The sequence below is a fragment of the Phyllobates terribilis genome, unplaced genomic scaffold (genome assembly GCF_046119375.1).
Source record: "Phyllobates terribilis strain yellow unplaced genomic scaffold, ASM4611937v1 Scaffold_4__5_contigs__length_816908805, whole genome shotgun sequence".
NCBI classification, from domain to species: domain Eukaryota; kingdom Metazoa; phylum Chordata; class Amphibia; order Anura; family Dendrobatidae; genus Phyllobates; species Phyllobates terribilis.
The window spans coordinates 573,354,169-573,376,001 of NW_027362764.1; the positions used below are offsets into that span (position 1 = coordinate 573,354,169).

Here is a 21,833-nt window from a genome sequence, read left to right on the forward strand (position 1 = left end):
CTCCACAGTCACCAGACCTGAACCCAATCGAGATGGTTTGGGGTGAGCTGGACCGCAAAGTGAAGGCAAAAGGGCCAACTAGTGCTAAGCATCTCTGGGAACTCCTTCAAGATTGTTGGAAGACCATTTCCAGTGACTACCTCTTGAAGCTCATCAAAAGAATGCCAAGAGTGTGCAAAGCAGTCATCAAAGCAAAAGGTTGCTACGTTGAAGAATCTAGAATATAAGACATATTTTCAGTTGTTTCACACTTTTTTTGTTAAATATATAATTCCACATGTGTTAATGCATAGTTTTGATGCCTTCAGTGTGAATGTACAATTTTCATAGTCAGGAATATACAAATAAAATCTTTAAATGAGAACTTTTGGTCTGTACTGTAGTATCGCTGTAATCGTACTGACCCGAAGAATAAAGCTGTCTTATCAATTTTACCACACGCAGAACGGCATAAAAAAAATCCCCAAAAAACAATTCCTGAATTTCTGGTATTTGTTCATTCTGACTCCCAAAAAAACAGAATAGAAAGCGTTCAAAAAATGTGACGTGCCCGAAAATGGTACTAATAAAAACGTCAACTCGTCCCGCAAAAAAAAAGCCATCACATGACTGTCTGCAGAAATATGGAAAAATTATACCTTGCAAAATATTGCAATGCAAAAACTTGTTTTTACAATAAAAAGCGCCTTTCAGTGTGTGACAGCTGCCAAACATAAAAACCTGATATAAATCTAATATTGCTGTAATCGCACCAAACCGAAGAATAAAGTTGTCTAATCAATTATACCGCACGAGGAACGGCGTAAAAAATAAATAAAACCAGTTCTTCATCTGCTGTTTATTGGTTATTTCTGCTTCCCAAAGATCACAGTAAGGCTCGGCTCACAATTATTCTGTGCGCTGCACTTACACTGGGGTTTCCGTGTAAATCTGTGAAATACGGGATTCAGACGAAACACCCGGCAGAAGATTCCCTATAATGAGACAAATGGAGACACTGTGGACGCCGCCTGCCTATGATCCGGCGGTGTCTGTATTTTTATTAGGCGTGCATAAAAGTGCCATTCGCCACAGTTTTGTGCACTTCTGAAAAGAACACCGCTGAACAGAGGCCAGATCGAGTCCAGAGTAACTCTGCTGCCTCATTATAGTGAATGGATCCCTTGGGGATTTCATCTGAATCACCTCACTCAGAGATTTAGATGGAAATCCCGATATAAGTGCTCAGTGTAGAGCGTAGGATCGTGGTAGAAACGTGATCCAAAATGTTATGCAAAATGATCCCAATAAAAGCTTCAACTCCATTCACAAATAAAGCAAGTCCCCACTCAGGTTCGTCATCTGTTAACAAAAATATAGGGGGCTTCCACATTACTGGTAGCACAAAGGCTCTGGAAAACCAAAATTGCTCCTCTCGCCCTCCAAAAGAAATCCAACAAATTCTGTGCTCCGAAATTCAAATGTCCCTCTCCCTTCTGAGCTTCAGTGTGTTTCTAAACCGCAGTTAGCGTCCACATGTTAGGCTCTCATTGTTACAGGAATGCCAATCGAATTTATGGGTGCATGTCTCCAGAAGAACGAGCTGGGCATAACGTACTGGTCACTACAGCCTACTGGTCACTACAGCATACTGGTCACTACAACGGCAGTTTGCATTCTTCACTTGGCAACATCCACTGCTGCTTGTTATTTGAAAACACCCATGCAGTCAAAATCGTCACTACACCTGTAGATAAATTCACAAAGTGGTATAATTTCCAAAATGGGGTCACTTGAGGGGGATTCTGCGCTTCTAGCACGTAGGGGCTCTGTATATGGGGTCTGCAAACTATTCTAGGATAATCTGCGCTCCAGGAGGCAAAAAGCACTCCGTCCCTCCTGAGTCTCACCGTGTGGCTAAGCAGAACTGTACAGCAACATATGGGTTATTTCTACATTCAGAAATCAAGGCTCCGGCTCAACGTTATAAACTTCTGTGGTGAAGCACCTGGGGGTTCAAGGTGATCACTACACATCTACATAAGTTTCCTGCATATTAGATATTGGTGTGCTCAGGAGAAGTTGCGCAACAAATTTTGGGGTCCATTTTCTCCTGGTACCCTCCTGAAAGTAAAAAAAAATTGTCTAAAGTAACATTTTTGTGAAAAAAAAGTTAATGTTTATTTTTTCCTTCCACATTCCATTAATTCCTTCCCATTGAAGCGCTCCAGAGTTATTACCTCATAAAGTGACACTGGTCAGAATTAAAAAAAATTGTCCTAGTCAAGAAGGTGAAAACAGGCTTCGTGGTGAAGGGGTTAAAGGGAACCTGTGAAAGTGTCACTTGCTCTGGCTGACCCTGTCCTATGTGCATGAGCTGAACAGTCATTCACAGAAATGCTATTCTATGTTTCCTCTACAGTGCCCGCTGTGTGGTCAGAAGTGACTTCTCACTTGCCCTCCTTGTGAGACCAACACTTTAATGAGATAAATATGTTTTCTACAATTATGTCTGCAATCTACCAACAATAAAAAATTTAAATGTAGAAGATCCTCGTAAAGCATTTTCAGAGACGTCTTGTGTAACCTGAGTGTTTGTGCACTTATTGTATTTTCATGAATTAGTGATGTATTGTTTATGATGGTGTTTGTCAGATATTCCCATGTGATTATACTTTTAGCCATTATTTCATTTCATACATTTTTAATTGCGGATATTATCTTCTGACTAAATTCTACATATTTGTATGCTGTGGCGTGAGATTAGCATTTCCCAACTGTAAATAATAAAGCTTAAACTAGCATTATCATTTTCATTTAAACTTTCTAGATGAAAATAAAATAAATTTAAATAGGGTGAAACTCTGCATAAATGAAAAAGTAACTGGTCACTTGAAAAAACGCATTATAAACCTGCAGCTATGCTAAACCTCCGCTGTCGGAGTTAATTTCTTTTCGGCACTGGGGTTCTAAGTGCAGGCTCCGGGCAGGTTCGGAATTCTATTAACCTGCAGATTATCCCATATCTATAATAATAATAATCTTTATTTTTATATAGCGCTAACATATTCCGCAGCTCACAATCTAGATTCCCTATCAGCATGTCTTTAAAGTGTGGGAGGAAACCGGAGAACCTGGAGGAAACCCACGCAAACACGGGGAGAACATACAAACTCCTTGCAGATGTGGTTCTTGGTGGGATTTGAACCCAGGACCCCAGCGCTGCAAGGCTGCAGCTTAATAGCGTTTTTTGACATGACCGGTTCCCTTTAATATGTAAATTAAACAGAATAAGAAGATTTCCTGTTTTTGTACCTTTTACCGTCACAAAAGTGTAATAAAATGTAATATACAAAACACTGTATATGCCAATAAGTGGTACCACTGAAGAATACATCTTATCTAAAAAAATAGAAATTGGAAGAACAGCTGAGTAGAATGGCATAGAAAAACTTTATTGTATAAATATTAAAAGACAGTACATCACTTTATTAACAATGGCATATAGATAGGACAAGCAGACATATAATCCCTAATATTGCATATAAATAGGTCTAAACAGAAGGTTCACCCCGAGGGTCAAGACATGGTGCTAAAATTAAGACAGGGAGAGGGACATGTAGTTGAAATAATTAGGAATCACTCCCATGTGGGTTGTATACTCCCAAAAATCCCAAAAATCATGTTGCACCAGACTCACCTGGATAGAGAGGGACCCCAGACCTGCAAAAGGTGGTGCAGGGATAGGACGCAGGGTTAGAAAAAGCCTCGACGCGCATTTCGCCGGTGTTAGGACCTGGCTTTCTCAAGAGGCATCCATTATAGTGCTTCCAGGACCTTTAAATACACCCCTTTGTGTGTCACATGACACATCATGTGACAATCCAATATGGCCGCCGAGTGATAGATGGCATGCGCAACGACGTCACCCACACTGCGCACGCGCCACATCCGTCATGACGTCGGCGCGCGTCTGGAGAAGCACGTAAGCACTATTCCCGGCAGCGCGCCGAAGGCATAGTGACAGCTGAGCGCGGCACGTGGCAGGGGAGACCGTCTCATGCTGCACATAACACATCTGCATCTCTGGCTGCTATGGGCATAAAAGGGGACAAACTTATGGTGTGGCACCCATGCTCCCCTGACCTCTACCCCATTGAGAACCTCTGGAGCATCATCAAAAGGAGTGTCTATGATGGCGGGAGGCAGTTCACATCTAAGCAACAGCTCTGGGAGGGTATTCTGTCCTCATGCCAAACAATTAAAGCAGAAACCATCCAAAACCTGACAAATTCAATGGACGAGAGCGTTCAGAAGCTCCTTTCGAACAAGAGGTCCTATGTGCAAATGTAACATCACCTAGAATAAAGTTTTGAGTTGAAAACTGTTTGATTTCAGTTTGTAATAACCTGCTAATGCTTGTAATTTCAAAAATGACCATTTTTTTGTTCTTTGTTAAAATGAAAAAGGTTGAAAACTCTGCTGTGCATAATAATTTGGAACATGCATTTTGAGTGCAGTTTGAGTTTTTTATTTTTTAAAAAATATACTGTTATCATAGGCAGTTTGTACAAAAACCTTTCAATTGTACTCTAATAGTTATTTGACTGGAAAATTACAATGACTGCAATTCATATAGGTAATTTGGGAAAATCTGAGAAAATATTATTTGCATAATAATTTGGAACACAGTGTATAAAGAGGATGGATCAAGAAACAGGTATGCATATAGTAGGGAAGGCTCCAATAAATGTGGGGAAATTTTTTTTTTTTCTCCCTCTTCCTCCCCCATACCAATCACACCCTAATACCCATGTAAATCAAACTGCATCATAGCAAAAATTATTTGGTATAAAAAATCCATTATCACAAATGCCATATGGGGAATAAATTATAATACTGGCCGTGTGAATGAAGCCCAATATCCAGGTACAAGGGAAGGGGTGACACCTTGCATCAAAGTCTCTATGATGTTAGATCCATCAGAGTAGATCACAGCCTTCACACTTAAGAGTAATAAATAATACAAAAATATATAAATATCATAACATATTTCAGATCAATCTTAATTCCCAATATTGGGAGAAAATCCACAGGAGAGGAAAATATATATCACTCGGCGAGTGGTGTAAAATGGGGAAAACTGATGACATCATAGGTACAGTAACAGCATGTATATCAGGATCTTCATTGCTGTCAGAAGGTGGAAGAGATCCAAAGTAGAAGTCGTCCATGACAGACGCTCATCAGAAATACAGATCCCAGAGCACAGTCACTATGAAGAAAAGGATGAGTACTAGAAAATAAAAAATAAAATAAAAATATTAGAAGGATAAAATAAAAACATAACCCCGTAGTCCATGATGCACAAAGCATGGTCTGCAGGAGAGCAGACAAAATGAAACTAGATCAAATATAATCGAATATTATGTTTCAAAGGAAGGACGAGAACCCCAAATTCTCATTAAGGCCCCGCGGAGCCACGGTATTGAGGGTTACAATCCATCTGGCCTCTTTTTGGGCCCGAAGTTGCTTGCCATTTCCACCCCGGGAGCCCAGATGTAAAACATCAATGCCGCCTAACCTCAGTGTCCGCGGATCACAATTGTGGACTACCTTGAAGTGACGCGGCAATGTTTTGAGCTCCTTGGGGTCGACCATGGTCCGAGCCGCGCCAATGTCCCGCACGTGCTCACGAATTCTGATCCTTAGCTCTCTTGTGATGAGTCCTACATAAATTAGTTGGCAGCCACATGTGGCGTAATATATCACATGGGTTGTGCCGCACGAAATGTAATTGCAGATTTTAAACTCACGAGAGCCATCAGAGGACGTGAACGAATTACTGCGCAGGACATTGGCGCAGGCCGCACAGTGGCCACAAGGGAAGCAACCAACCGTGGGTCTGCGGGACCGAAATGGATTTGTCAAGGGGGGACATAATGACTTATCTAAAAAATGTAGCTCCATTGACAGAAAATTGAAAGACATATAACATAATTTATAATTTGTTTGGGTTTTTTTCTAACAGAATATTGAACAAAAGTAGTAAATCATTAATAAAACAATATTGATTTGGTATAGCCATAATCATGCTGACCCACAGAATAAAGTTAAAACTTTATTTGTGCAGCACGTGAAATTTCAACTCTGAAGAAACCGAACTCCTGTCTTTAAATTTCTTCAGTTTTTTTTCCCCTTAAAGAGTGTAATAAAATTTAAGTAAGACGTTATACTTACCTCAAAATGCTGCCACTGACTAATGCAATTCAACTCCATCTAAAACAATCCCTCATACAGTTATGTCGCTGAAAAAATAAAATAGAATGACTCCTGGAATGTGACAATAAAAAATAAAAATAAAGATAAAAATACTGCGTCCTAAAAACCCCAAATGGGCAAGTCTTTAAGGAGTTAAACTGCTTTCAAACAGATAATCTAATGTAAACTATAACTGGTAGAATATAATTATTCCTAGGTCTAACAAGTGAACTAATAGGTAACCATAAAATTACTTTACCCAAAACTATTATTTCCCTTTTCCCGTATCTGAATTATAGATCTTATTAATAATCTTGCCAATAGGTATTTTTTTTGCTACAAATATCTGGGAGTTATTTGCCCATTGTTATGCTAATAGTAATATCCATGGCAAAAAAATGTTTGTGTTTGTTTTGTCCACTGCTGAAAACATAATCTGCATGTACACATGCCCTTCCAGACATAACTGTTGGTTTATGTAATCATATATATTGCAGTGCACATTACTCTTGCATTATGTATGACCAGTAGGATGGAATGACTCTGGAGGAGACCCGCCATATGTCAAACAAACCATATTGGATCTTAAGGGGATATCCGTCCTTAGGGTACCAGTCTGCAGTCATTCTGTGAATACAGAGTTGTGAACCCTCACATCACATGCGCTGTGAAGATTCTCTGCCGCCGGAAGCAGGTGATCATGTGACTGCAAGTATGTGATTTGCATAGTTCCAGCCACATTCTGACTAGACTTGTCCGGCCTTCTTTAATACACTTGAAATGAGCGAGGCCGCGCACGTCTAGTTGGCACATGACCCCATGTATGCAATTCACATACTTGCAGTCACGCGCTCGCTGGCACTGGAGAATTCTCACAATGTGCAAGATTTCAGGATTCACTTGTCTGCCGTCACATAAAGGGGTTGTCCAGGCTTAGGGTACAAGTCTGCAGTCACATAAATGGGTTGTCCTGCCTCATGGTATAAGTCTGCAGTCGCTTAAAGGGGTAGTCCGGCCCTAGAGTACAAGTCTGCAGTCGAAAAAAGGGGTTGTTCGGCCCTAGGGTACAAGTCTGCAATCACATAAAGGGGTTGTCCTGCCTTAAGGTACAAGTCTTCAGTCACATAAAGGGGTTGTCCTGCCTTAGAGTGACTGCAGACTTGTACCCAAAGTCTTTTTTTATGTTGCTTTAGCTAACTCTGGCTTTCATACAGCATTCTTATTTTGAAATATTATTTTCAATTAATCTTGATATATTTTTACTGTTGGCTGAGGAAACGGGAAAAAAAAGCAAGAGATTTAAAATCTACAACCGGGTGTATTTTCTGGCTTTGTATTTAGAGACATGCATTGTAAAAGTTTTGACACCATTATACGTCTCCTATGTTTCTTCAATTGCTTGCAGAGTATGGACATAATTCTAAAGGACATTTTTTGGGGGAGATTTTCTCATTCAGTCACTTTCTGGATGAAATTCATCAAAGTTTTTCAATCTAACCCAGATTCTCCTTAACAAAATTCCACTAATCTAGGATGAATTCAGAACTGTACAAAAGTCAGACACTTTATTTTACTTATTTCCTGTCAGAACAGCCATTAAATAGAATATTCTCATTTCTTCATGTAAAAGCAAGGCAGTAAACCTGTAGTGTTAGAATTAAAGACAAGTCTCTTGCTGAATATAATATTGAATAGTTCTTCCGTTCTACATTGCTAAAAATAGGTGAGAAACCCAGCTCCATGAAGAAGGGAGACCATTCCAAAACCTTCCTCTGGAGATCTTATGTCCAGTTTCAAAGTGTATATGCTGTCAGAAGTATGTCAGATGTTGCAGGACAATAAAGAAAATGCTAGTAGTAGTTTTTAGTTTTGTGATTTTTTTAAATAATTGTTCTAAAATTGTACAACTTTACTTGTTCCTAACTTAAAAGAAAAGTTGTATTCATATTTAAGGCCATGTCCTCATCACATTTTAGGAGTCCACTAGAAAGCACATATACGAGTTAAAAAAATATACATTTAAAGGGTGATTTGTACTTTGAAGTAACTTTTTAGAATAAGTAGTGGTGCGTGTATATGAAGACAAACACTATCTATCCATTTATATTACAAGTATCCTGCAATGTCTTAACTACCGTATTTTTCGGACTATAAGATACATTGGACCCTAAAACGCACCTAGGTTTTAGAGGAGGAAACTAGAAAAAAGTTGAAGCAAAAATGTAGTCATGATGCACTGTTATGGAGGAGGAGGTCTGCTGCTGACAATGTTATAGGGGTAATGTCCCCCATTTTTATACTAATATCCCCAATCCAGGTAGACATGGCCCCCAATGCAGGTAGACATGGCACCCCATTCTTATCCTGGTATACATGGGCCCCTCCTCCCCATCCTGGTATACATGGGCCCCTCATTCCCATCCTGGTATACATGGGCCCCTCATTCCCATCCTGGTATACATGGCCCACTCATTCCCATCCTGGTATACATGGCCTCCATCCTAATCATAGTATGCATAGCCCCCTCACTTCCATCCTGGTATACATGGCCCCCTTATTCTGATATGCATGGTACCCTCATTTCCATCTTTATATACATGGGCCCCCCCATTTTGGTATGCATGGCTCCCTCATTCCCATCCTGGTATATATGTCCCCCATCACGCTGCGCACAAAAAAAAAAAATAAACAATTCTACTTGCCTTCTTTCCCTCTGCTCCAGGGCTGTGTCCTGTTTTGCTGCCAGCAGCTGATTTCAGCATGTAAGCAGTGCATGACTTCACTGCCATGCGCTCCCACACACAGATCAGCTGCCGGAATATTCACAGCTCTCTATGCCAGGACTATGGTAGTGGAGAGCAGTGAATATTAATTTCCTTTAATGGTGGACACACTGTTAGCTGCAGCCACCGGCTTTCTGCAGCAGCTGGGCGGTCGCGTGTGCCCGCTGTTAAAGAAAATGAATATTCACAGCGTTCCATGACCATGGGAGTGGAGAGCAGTGAATATTCATTTTGCGGCTGTGGCTAACTGTGTGTCCGCTATTGCAGGAAATTAATATTCACTGCTCCCCACACCCATAGTCCCGGCATAGAGAGCTGTGAATATTCCGGCAGCTGATCTCGGTGTGTGGGAGCTTATGACAGTGAAGTCATGCGCTGCTTACACGCTGAGATCAGCTACTGGCAGCAGAACAGGACGCAGCTGTTCCCATGTGCATGGAAAGCAGTGAATATTCATTTTCTTTAACAGCGGGCACAGTGTTAGCTGCAGCCGCCGGCCCCTGCCTCCTGTGACCCGCTTCTCCACTGTTGCCCTCGCCTGAATATGGCAACACAAAAAAAACAATTGATTAAAAAAACAAAAGAACATTATTGATTGAATAAAAGGAATAAAACCTAAAACTACATAAATTTGGTATTCTCATAATCGTGCTGACCTACAGAATAAAGTTAACACTTTAGTTCTGCTGTGGATGAATATCATAAAATTTAAAACATCAAAAAACCGAACTACTGTTTTTAGAATTGTAATTTCTTCCCATAAATAGTTAATAATTCAGATAATAAGATGTACTGTATATAACTGAAAATGATGACACTCATGAATATTCATCTTGGAGGAAAAAAGCCTTCATACAGCTAGGTTGACAAAAAAGGAAAAAAAAAACATATGGCTCCAAAAATGTGATGAAAATACAAATAAAAGGGTGGACCATAAGGCCAAATTAGGCATGATCCTCAGGTCACATGCACACATTCAGTATTTGACCTCAGTATTTGTAAGCCAAAACCAGGAGTGGGTGATAAATACAGAAATAGTGCACGTGTTTCTTTTATATTGTTCCACTCCTAGTTTTGGCTTACAAATACGGAGGTAAAAAAAACTCCCCAAATGTGAACGTGGCCTTAATGGGGTTATCCGGGACTAGTTAATTTTTTTTTTTATTATTATTATTATGGCCCTATCTGCCTTTTCTGTCCAGCTGAAGGCGATCACCGACTGCATCTGTCAGCGATTCTACTGCTTTACGTCAACAGAGCAGATCCTTCTCATGTCATGCTGATTGACAGCTGGCTTCACACAGTTAGGCAGCAGAGAGGCGGTTTGTTAGAACCTTGCTGTTAGTTTTTTTTTACTTTGCTGGTCACATGACCTTGTTGGCCTATTTAATCCTGCTCCGCCCTTCTGGCTTTGCTGGACTTCATTGTATATCTACTTTCTAGCTAGCCTGTGCTCTGTATCTAACTCTGTTAGTTTGCTTGGTCTACGGACCTCTATGTTCTATCTATTTTGTTTGTTCGTCTGTCTGCTACTATTTCTGTTAGGAGGTGTCCCATATTCCTCCCAGTCCTTAGTACTTGTAGGGATTCCCTCCTCACATCTATAGGTCTCCGTACAGACTAGATTAGGACTTTAGCAGGTCTGATCGCAGGATCAGGTTCCCTGTTACATCGTAGGGATTCAGCTGAGTCTTATAGTAGGGACAGATCTCCTCTCTTTCCTTAGCTTTGGTAGCAGAACATAACAGTAAGTCCAGCCTGCAAATTCTCTAAGGAAAGATTTTTTTTGTTCCATCATGGTGTCGGTTCAGGATTTGGCTAAACACCTGCAGGGACTCTCTCTGGAAGTGTCCGAGCTCTGTCAGCACGTGAGTAACTGTCCTGGAGCATATTTCTTGGAGCCTAAGGTATGTTTGCCGGATTTATTTTTTGGTGAACATCGAGAATTTTTTTCATTTAAAAATGCTTGCTTATTGTATTTTCGTTTGAGACCCAAGTCCTCTGGGGATGAATCCCAGCGCGTAGGGTTCATAATGTCACTTTTGCGCAAAGAGCCTCAGGAGTGGGCCTTTTCTTTGCAACCTAGTGATACATGCTTCAGATCAGTGGATAGTTTTTTTTCTGCTTTAGGACTATTATATGATGATCCTGACCGTGTGGCATCAGCTGAGACTGAGTTGAGACGTTTAAAACAAGGATCAGGTAATGTCGAAAAATATTGTACTCATTTTCGTCGTTGGTCCACTCAAACAGGGTGGAACGATTCTGCTCTGAAAAGTCTATTTCTTGCTGGGCTCAGTGAAAGGGTTAAAGACCTGCTAATTGCTTATCCTACACCTGAGGATTTGCAACAGGCTATGCAATTAGCTATACGGGTGGATAGAAGACTGCGTGCTAGGATTAATGAGAGCAAATCCTCTGCTATGTCAGTTTCTGGTTATGATAATGTGTGTACTAACAGTGGTGAACCGATGGAGATTGGATCGGTGGCACCTCGCTCTCAAGAAAAAGACCGTCGTTTTTCTGAAGGCTTGTGTTTCTATTGCGGAAAATCTGGTCATTTGATTAAAGGCTGTGAGCTTCGTATGAAGAAAGAAAAAAAAATGGTCAGTCACGCCCGTATTGCCTGTTTAATCCTGCTCCGCCCTTCTGGCTTTGCTGGACTTCATTGTATATCTACTTTCTAGCTAGCCTGTGCTCTGTATCTAACTCTGTTAGTTTGCTTGGTCTACGGACCTCTATGTTCTATCTATTTTGTTTGTTCGTCTGTCTGCTACTATTTCTGTTAGGAGGTGTCCCATATTCCTCCCAGTCCTTAGTACTTGTAGGGATTCCCTCCTCACATCTATAGGTCTCCGTACAGACTAGATTAGGACTTTAGCAGGTCTGATCGCAGGATCAGGTTCCCTGTTACATCGTAGGGATTCAGCTGAGTCTTATAGTAGGGACAGATCTCCTCTCTTTCCTTAGCTTTGGTAGCAGAACATAACACGGTTGCCAATTGGCATGACATCAACAGTCAGTCCCTGTCATAAGGGCAGAGAGGAAGATAAGCAGCTGGTCTGTTGATGTGACGTCCGACGGTCTGTGGAAGCTGCAGAATCGCCGCTGGCAGAGACTGGCAATGAGCAGGATGTTAGCCACTACCTGCCTGTTAGACCCATAATAAAAAAAAATAAAATGGTTCTGGATAGTTATTTTCCAATTGTCTTTGAGGAGACTAGCTGCTCTGATGTCTCCATACAAAGTACAGCACACAGAGGGATTCTTGCTCTTCATTCTTTATCACACAGAAGAAGCAGCATGGAGTAAATATTCACTAGTCCTGAACTATGTAGCTGTTAATCCAGCTCTGGAGTAAGGTAAAGACTTTATAAAAAAAAACTCAGCATGATCTTCCCATGTCTCCCTCTTCCTGTTTTCTCACTCCTCCTTCCACCTATCTCTCCATAGAGTATCAAAGGAGATGAAGCCTGATACCTCACTGTGCTGGCAGAACGTATTGTCTTGAACAAAAATGATTGCTATTAATTTATTTTTTGAAAGTAGAGTTACCTTTTAACATATCAGCAGTAGATCTTGATGATTTGCCCAAGTGCATTCAGCGTGACTGAAAATTCCTCAGACCACCATTAATCATCTCATTGATAGCAGCCAAGGCATCTAAGTGTTTGTACAGTCCTGCTCATCTTTATTGACACCCTTGAAGTTTAAGTACATAATGTGGAATATCTCCTGAAAAAAATGAATCAAGTGAAACAGGTTTTTTTGTATAGAGCACTCATGTCAACTACAAAAGAGCAAATGATAAACAATAATTTAAAACCATAAACAATGGGAGGGAAAAATAGTTAAACCTAAAGCTTGCCAATGAGTGATGATTTTACAGTTTTGAAAAGCCACATGGTAGACCCTGTTCCTTTTGTCACAATGGTGAAGACAAAGGAGCTGTCTGAGGATATCAGAACTGCTATTATTAGCAAGCACAAGACTTCCAAAAGGGTATAAGGCCATCCTCAAACACCTTGATATCCCAGTTTCATCAGTGCGCAATGTTATTAAGAAGTTTACCAAGCATGGAACCGTCAAGAACCTCCCTGGACGTGTAGGAAAGAGGAAAATTGACGAGATGTCTTCGAAGGTTGGTGTGAATGGTGGAAAAAAACACCACGTCAAACATCTAAAGACCTGAAGGCCAACCTGGAACACTCTGGGGTCATGGTTTCAACAAGTACCATATGCCACACACTAAACCAAGCAGAGCTTTATGGGCGAAGGCCAAGAAAGAAACCATTGTTAAAGAAAAGACATAAAAAGGAATGACTGATCTTTGCCAAAGAGTACCTTGACAAATCACAATACTTCTGGGAAAATGTTCTGTGATCAGATGAAACAAAGATAGAGCTTATTTGGCAATGCAAAGCAACAGTTTGTTTACAGATGGCGCAATGAAGCTTCTAAGGAAAAGAACACCTTATCAACAGGTAAGCATGGTGGAGAATCCATAATGCTGTGGGGTTGCTTTGCTGCGTTTGGTATTGGAGGCCTTGACCGTATCACAGGAATCATGAAATCAGAGAATTATCAAGAGATTTTAGAGCGAAATGTCCTACCCAGTGTAAGAAAACTTGGATTGAGTCAAAGATCATGGGTCCTTCGCTAGACAATGACCCAAAGCACACATCCAAAAGTACACAGGGACGGTTGAAAAAGAAAAAATGGACTATTTTTAAAATGGTCAGCAACGAGTCCTGACATCAATCCCATTGAAAATGTTTGGGTTGAGCTGAAATCTGCCATTGGAAAAAAAACCTGCAAACATTCAAGAGCTTCAACAAACTGCAAAGGAAGAGTGGGAGAAAATTCCAGCTGAGAAGTGCAAGAAGCATATAGATTGCTACAAGAAACGTTTGGAGGCTGTCAGCAATGCCAAAGGATGTGCAACCAAGTATTTAATTAGGGGTGCCTTTGTTGCTGCACATTCTGTATATTATGTTTTCTTCTTTGAAATTGCAACATGGAAGTTGAAAAACAATGTTTTATTGTTGTATTATTTTGGACCACTAATTAAAAAATCCTGAGGATATAACTGCTTCTCACTAAATTAGAATATCCTCAAAAAGTTAATTTATTTCAGTTCTTCAATACAAAAAATAGAAACTCATATTATATAGTCATTACAAACAGAGTGATGTATTTCAAGTGTTTATTTCTGTTAATGTTGATGAATCAATGAAAACACAACATTCATTATCTCAGTAAATTAGAATACTTTATAACAACAGCTTGAAAAATATTTTTAAAATCCAAAATGTTGGCCTACTGAAATGTATGTTTAGTAAATGCACTCAATACTTGGTCGGGGCTCATTTGGCATCAATTACTGCATCAATGTGGCGTGGCATGGAAGCGATCAGCCTGTGGCACTGCTGAGGTGTTATGGAAGCCCAGTTACTTTGATAGCAGCCTTCAGCTGCATTGTTGGGTCCGGTGTCTCTCCTCTTCCTCTTGACAATACTCCATAGATTCTCTATGGGGTTAAGGTCAGGCGAGTTTGCTGGCCAATCAAGCACAGTGATATTGTTGTTTTGTGCAATAAAAATAAATTAAAAACGCTGTTTTTTATTTAATTAAAATACTTTATTCTGGCCGTGTTTTTATTAAAAAGGCTGCGACTATTTTACCATGTAGTTAGTAATGGGGGCTTTTATAGACACCCTCCATTACTAACCTGGGCTTTCACGTCAGCCGCCAATACAAGTCTGATGTGAACCCCAACCCCATTACCCCACTGCCACCACTACAGGGAAGTGGGAAGAGCGAGGCTAAGTGCCATATTTGGCGCATCTTATTAATAGCCTCTGAGGGGGCTAGTATCCATGGCCCCTTCCCTGGCTATTAATATCAACCCCCAGCTGTCTAGTTTAGCCTTTGCTGGTTAGATTTTATAGGGGGGCCCCATGTAAATTTTTTTCTGGGGTCCCCCTGTAATCTAGCCAGTAAAGGCTAAACAAATAGCTTTGGGCTCATATTAATAGCCAGGGAACATTGTTGTCTAATGGCCCCTTCCCTGGCTACTAATATCTGCCCCGAGCGGTCTGCTTACCCTCTGCTGGTTATAAAAATGACGCAGAAGCCCACACCATTTTTTTCTAATTTTAGGCTCTGTGCCCATAATTCAGACGTAGCAGCGCTCTGGACGCAAATTTTTGCTGCGTCCAAAACGTTGCATTCTATTGAACGAAGAGGTAAATCCACATGTGTTCACTGAAGAGAATTTGACATGCTGCGGTCCTGAAAGACGTGCCGCATGTCAGTGTCCATGGATGATTCACAGCCTCTGATGCACGCATAGTGGACATGGGATTTCTAGAGATCCCATCCACTATGCTGTAACATCTGGATGCTGCGGGTTTGACGCTGTATAAACTCGCAGCGTCAAACCTGCAGCAGCTCCTGATCATGGCCACGTACCCAAACTCACCCGCAGCATGTCAATTTCTGTTGCAGACACGCCAGTCTCCGCTGCAGATTTTGACCGATTGAAGTGTCATTATATTCAGTAGATTCACATGTACCGACAACAAAAGTGCGGCATTAGAACACAGCGTTTTGTACGCAACAAAAATATGCTGCGTCCAAATTGCTGCTGAGTGCTGATCGGGGGGGTGTAGTGGCTAACGAACCAGCTGTGAAATGTTAATATTGGCCAAGGACCACGTTTGCAAATGGCACCTTCCCAGGCTGAAAAAAAAACAGCTCACAACAGCGGCATAAATTGCATGAATAGAAATGCTAATGATTGGGCGAATGGGACTAGCTGACACCCAGCTGTTTTGTTTGGTTATGACAAGGTGTCAATCAGACCTTTTCATGACCAAACTTAATTAAAGAGTTAAAGTGTTTACATGGTGTCTGTTTATTAATTTGAAATACAATAGACCCATTATTTTATCATTTAAACAAACCAATATACTCAACCCAGTTATTGTGGTAATCCAAGGGTTTAAGCAATGTCCCACCAAATAACTTTATTTATCTCCAAAAAGCATTAATGTACTAAAAACGCATCAAAAATGCATGTAAATCTGCATGCGTTTTTTCTGCCAGGGAGAGGCAAAAACGCTCAGGAAATTTCTGCTTCTAATCCTCATCGTGCGAACATACCCTTAGGAAGCCTTTGCAGGTGTTTTTTGTTAATTATTCTAATTTACTGAGATGACTTTTGTGTTTTCATTGATTGTAAGCCATAATCATCAACATTAACAGAAATAAACGCTTGAAATAGATCACTCTGTTTGTAATGAGTTTCACTTTTTGAATTGAAGAACTGGAATAAATTAACTTTGATGATATTCTAATTTCGTGAGAAGCACTTGTATTGTACAGTCATTGAAAAAGATGAATCTGTGGCAATAATGGTGAGCAGCACTGTATTCTGCTTGCAGCCCTCATACTTTGATACTGAACAAATAGGGATGATTTAAATGTTTTTGTTTCTATTTTTTCATGATTTGCATGTCATTCACATTATTGCTACTGTGGTTGCCATAATTACATGACTTTTCTTAGCGTTGCAATTTCAATGTTGAGGCATGTATAATCAATACATAAATACTAACAGTCAAAGGGTTAGACACTTTATGAAAGGCTTTGAAATTTTAGTCCCCAATTTATCAAGACTGGTGTTTTTCACACTGGTCGTGGTAAGGATGTGTACTGGATTTAGATGCTTCTGATTCATCAAGAGGAGCATGTCTCTTAATGAATTGAGCGCGTCTGAAATATGACGCGTGCTTCAATGTGCACCACGCCTCAAAGCTTAGTCCAGTCAGAGTCTGGAGTAAGCTTTGTGGTGTAAGGAACTCCACCATTTGTCATAAATTGAACAAGGAGGGATTGTTATGCTCCTGTGTGTATATATATATACTTTGAATCACGGCCTTAGAACATATTATCGCCAAAAATGTTAAAGTTTTAAACTTTATTTGTGAACAGATTTTTACTATTTAATCTGAGAGCAGCATGGAGTAGGGGCAGAGAGCCTGAAAGTGTCACATGCTCTGCAGCTTGCTATGGTTTCAATACAATCTGTTTTTGATCAGCAGGAGATTATAACTGCAGGACTAGGTGTCATGTACCAGGCAGCCTAGCTGAGGGGTTTGCTGAAGGCCCCCTTGCCTGCCATAAGGCTGTGTGCCCACGATGCGTTTTTAAGCGCTTCCTCAGCGGAAAAAACGCTGCAGAAATGCTTAAACGCATGGTAGAAGGCGTGCCATGTTCCCCAATGATAATCCGCATGTGCTGTGCACATGCTGTGGAAATTTCTGCTGCGGATTATCATTGTGGAAAAAAACACAGCACTACCAATTATTTTGCTTAAGTGCTGCGTTTTCGCCGCCATTGACTTGCATTAGAACGCATGGATTCCGCTTCACTAGATAAGGACATGCGGAATGCATGCGTTCCAATGTGCGGATGGTACCCAGGTCTAGAGGAGAGGAGACTCTCCTCCGGACCCCGGTACCATAGAAACTGAAAAAAAGAATAAAATAAAGATTATATTTACCTTCTGACGGCCCCCGCTGCACTCGTCCTTTCATGCCGGCAGCTAGCGATGGACTGAAGGACCTGCGCTGATGTCATAGTCATGTGACGGGTCACGCGACGCTGATGTCGGCAGGTCCTTCAGTGTACCGCTGCCGGCAGCCAGGACGGAGGGAATCAAGACTGCGGGGGCCATCAGAGGGTAAGTATATATTTATTTTTTTATTTTTTACCATTCTTTCGGTCACAGTATATAAATCCATGCCGTTTGCATAGATTTATATAGTGTGACCAAGTTGACAAGCACTTTCTAAGTGATGCTAAAATCGCTTGGAAAGCGCTTGTCAACCCGCATGCGGAAATGCATGTGAAGAACGCTTCACTTCCGCATGTCCCTGGCAGGAAAATGCATGTACAATCTGCATGTACAATCCGCATGCGTTTTTTTTCTGCCAGGTAGATGCAGAAACGCTCAGGAAAAAATCCTGAGCATCTCTGCATCGTGGGCACATAGCCTAACAGTACTCCATTGTAGCTCAGTCAGCGGTTGTGCTTCATAGGAGGCAAGAATATTTATAGTTGTATTGCTGTACAGTACAGACCAAAAGTTTGGACACACCTTCTCATTTAAAGATTTTTCTGTATTTTCATGACTATGAAAATTGTACATTCACACTGAAGGCATCAAAACTATGCATTAACACATGTGGAATTATATACTTAACAAAAAATTGTGAAACAACTGAAAATATGTCTTCTATTCTAGGTTCTTCAAAGTAGCCACCTTTTGTTTTGATGACTGCTTTGCACACTCTTGGCATTCTCTTTATGAGCTTCAAGAGGTAGTTACCGGAAATGGTCTTCCAACAATCTTGAAGGAGTTCCCAGAGATGCTTAGCACTTGTTGGCCCTTTTGCCTTCACTCTGCGGTCCAGCTCACCCCAAACCATCTCGATTGGGTTCAGGTCTGGTGACTGTGGAGGCCAGGTCATCTGGCGTAGCACCCCATCACTCTCCTTCTTGGTCAAATAGCCCTTATACAGCCTGGAGGTGTGTTTGGGGTCATTGTCCTGTTGAAAAATAAATGATGGTCCAACTAAATTAAAACTGGATGGAATAGCATGCTGCTGCAATATGCTGTGGTAGCCATGCTTGTTCAGTATGCCTTCAATTTTGAATAAATCCCCAACAGTGTCACCAGCAAAGCACCCCCACATCATCACACCTCCTCCTCCTCCATGCTTCACGGTGGGAACCAGGCATGTAGAGTCCATCCGTTCACCTTTTCTGCATCGCACAAAGACACAGTCGTTGGAACCAAAGATCTCAAATTTGGACTCATCAGACCAAAGCACAGATGTCCATTCCTTGTGTTCTTTAGCCCAAACAAGTCTCTTCTGCTTGTTGCCTGTCCTTAGCAGTGGTTTCCTAGCAGCTATTTTACCATGAAGGCCTGCTGCACAAAGTCTCCTCTTAACAGTTGTTGTAGAGATGTGTCTGCTGCTAGAACTCTGTGTGGCATTGACCTGGTCTCTAATCTGAGCTGCTGTTAACCTGCGATTTCTGAGGCTGGTGACTCGGATAAACTTATCCTCAGAAGCAGAGGTGACTCTTGGTCTTCCTTTCCTGGGGCGGTCCTCATGTGAGCCAGTTTCTTTGTAGCGCTTGATGGTTTTTGCAACTGCACTTGGGGACACTTTCAAAGTTTTTCCAATTTTTCGCACTGACTGACCTTCATTTCTTAAAGTAATGACGGCCACTCGTTTTTCCTTACTTAGCTGCTTTTTTCTTGCCATAATACAAATTCTAACAGTCTATTCAGTAGGACTATCAGCTTTGTATCCACCTGACTTCTGCACAACACAACTGATGGTCCCAACCCCATTTATAAGGCAAGAAACCCCACTTATTAAACCTGACAGGGCACACCTGTGAAGTGAAAACCATTTCTGGTGACTACCTCTTGAAGCTCATCAAGAGAATGCCAAGAGTGTGCAAAGCAGTCATCAAAGCAAAAGGTGGTTACTTTGAAGAACCTAGAATATAAGACATATTTTCAGATGTTTCAACCTTTTTTTGTTAAGAATATAATTCCACATGTGTTAATTCATACTTTTGTTGCCTTCAGTGTGAATGTACAATTTTCATAGTCATGAAAGTGCAGAAAAATCTTTAAATGAGGTGTGTCCAAACTTTTGGTCTGTACTGTATATAGTATAGGCGATCAGACAATCACAAATTCAAGTCCACTGAAGGGACCAAAAAAAGATAGAGATCAAAATGTATGTATCCCAAAATGGTATCAATAAAAACATCAACTGTCTATGCGAAAAACAAGCTCTCACACGGCTCTGTCAACAGAAAAATTTTAAAAAGTAACGGGTTTCAAAAAATGGCTGGCCTAAAAAGAAAATATTATTTTACTTACAAATGTCCACTTTTTTTTTTTTTTTTTTTTTAACCACTAAAATTATAAAAAAAAACTGGATAAGTCTGGTATCGCTTTAATCGTGTTGATGTGATGACTCATGATACAAGCTCATTTTTACCACACAATGAATGCCGTAAACACAAAATTCAATGTCAGAACTGCTTTTTTTTTTATCTCATAACTTTTTTGCACTTGGAGTTCTCCAGTACATTGTATGGTAAAGTGGATTTTATCATCAAAACTACAAATTGTTCCGCTAAAATCAATCCGTCATATGGCTATGTCGGCGAAAAAGTATGGGACCCTGATTGTTCAGGCCTTTATAGTATATCCTGTGGTTAATATTATTATTATTTATTATTATAGCGCCATTTATTCCATGGTGCTTTACATGTGAAAAAAGGGGTAAACATACATAAACAATCACAGTAATCTTTAACAAAACGTGATGGCGACTGGTACAGAAGGAGCGAGGACCCTGCCTGTGATGGCTCACAGTCTACAAGGGATGGGTGAGGATACAGTAGGTGGGGGTAGAGCTGGTCGTGCAGCGGTATGGTGGAGTGAGGGTTACTGCATGTTGCAGGCTTGTCGGAAGAGGTAGGTCTTCAGGTTCCTTTTGAAGGTTTCCACGGTAGGCGAGAGTCTGATATGTTGGGATAGAGATTTCCAAAGTAGGGGGGAAGCACGGGAGAAATCTTCTATGCGATTGTGGGAAGAGGAGATAGGAAGGGAGTAGAGCAGGAGATCTTGTGAGGGTCTGAGGTTGCGTGCAGGTATGTACCGGGAGACTAGGTCACAGATATAAGGAGGAGACAGGTTGTGGATGGCTTTGTATGCCGTAGTTAGGGTAATATGTCTTTACGCTTGCTCTGCTCTAGGTAAATACTTTATTTTTTATTTACTGGATGTGAAAAGTTGGAGTGTTTTTAAATGTTTTTATTTAGGTTTTCAACTATTACCTCACCTAGGTGACATGAGCCTGCATTCAGTTGCTTTTTGATACAATGCATAGCAATTCTACTGTTTTGCAATCCTCTGTCCTTTGATTGATCTTCTATTCGGCCCTCAATGGGGGTGCAAAGAGGTGACCGGTCACACTCCCAAGGGCTTACTCACACTAAAACATTTTTCATCTGTGTATGATCCTACAAAATATCAGATCTCACTCGGACCAGTGTCATTCCGATTAAACCGATTTTTTTCCTCTGATCTATACGGGATAAGGGAAAAAAATCTCAGCTTGTCAGAGTTTGATCTGATTATTAGATAGCGATCAGTCATGCAAGTCAATGAGTTTGTGCAAATCAATATGATTTTTGCGCACTGACACACAATCTTCTCCTCATCCAAGAGAATCAGATCACACTAAGCTGACACTCTGATCAAATTCTGATCAGCGTTTGATCTGAATGTAATTTGCATAATCGGCCCGATTCTCTTGAATGAGAGATTATAGGGCCGACTGCACCTGCCTGAACAAAGGGGGGATCTTCTTTTAGGCCCTTATTGCATATCCTGTGTGGAATGTGTTTGCGTAGATTTGATTGGTGAGTAGACCAGCTCATCTGTCTTGTGTGGGTATCTCTGAAGGATACTACCGCAAGGTGTGTTGGAAACCACAAGAGAGATTTGAGCCAACAGTTCAGCTTTAAGGATGAAATGTTCAATTATTAATATCCATCTTTGAATGGTTAGCTTGAAAGCATGATGATACAGTGCACCAGGTAAAAAAACAACGCGTTTCAAACTTGGCAATGTTCTTAGTCTTGGTATATGACAAAAGACTTGGTACAAGACTTGGAACATTACCATGTTTGAAACTCGTTGCT

At 40.8% G+C, this 21,833-nt stretch overlaps 1 protein-coding gene across 4 annotated transcripts in view; it reads left to right on the forward strand.

The window, feature by feature from the left end:
* METTL4 (methyltransferase 4, N6-adenosine) overlaps window positions 1-21,833 on the forward strand; it is a 216,161-nt gene that overhangs the window by 188,190 nt on the left and 6,138 nt on the right. Inside the window, exon 8 of one of the 4 annotated variants that reach the window (XM_073679123.1) lies at window positions 2,402-2,751. The exons of the other annotated variants lie outside the window; for them this stretch is intronic. Coding sequence (XP_073535224.1) covers window positions 2,402-2,448 — 47 coding nt within the window. The 3' untranslated portion in view covers window positions 2,449-2,751. Of the gene's footprint in view, window positions 1-2,401; window positions 2,752-21,833 lie in introns of those variants that run through there. 4 annotated transcript variants of the gene reach the window in all.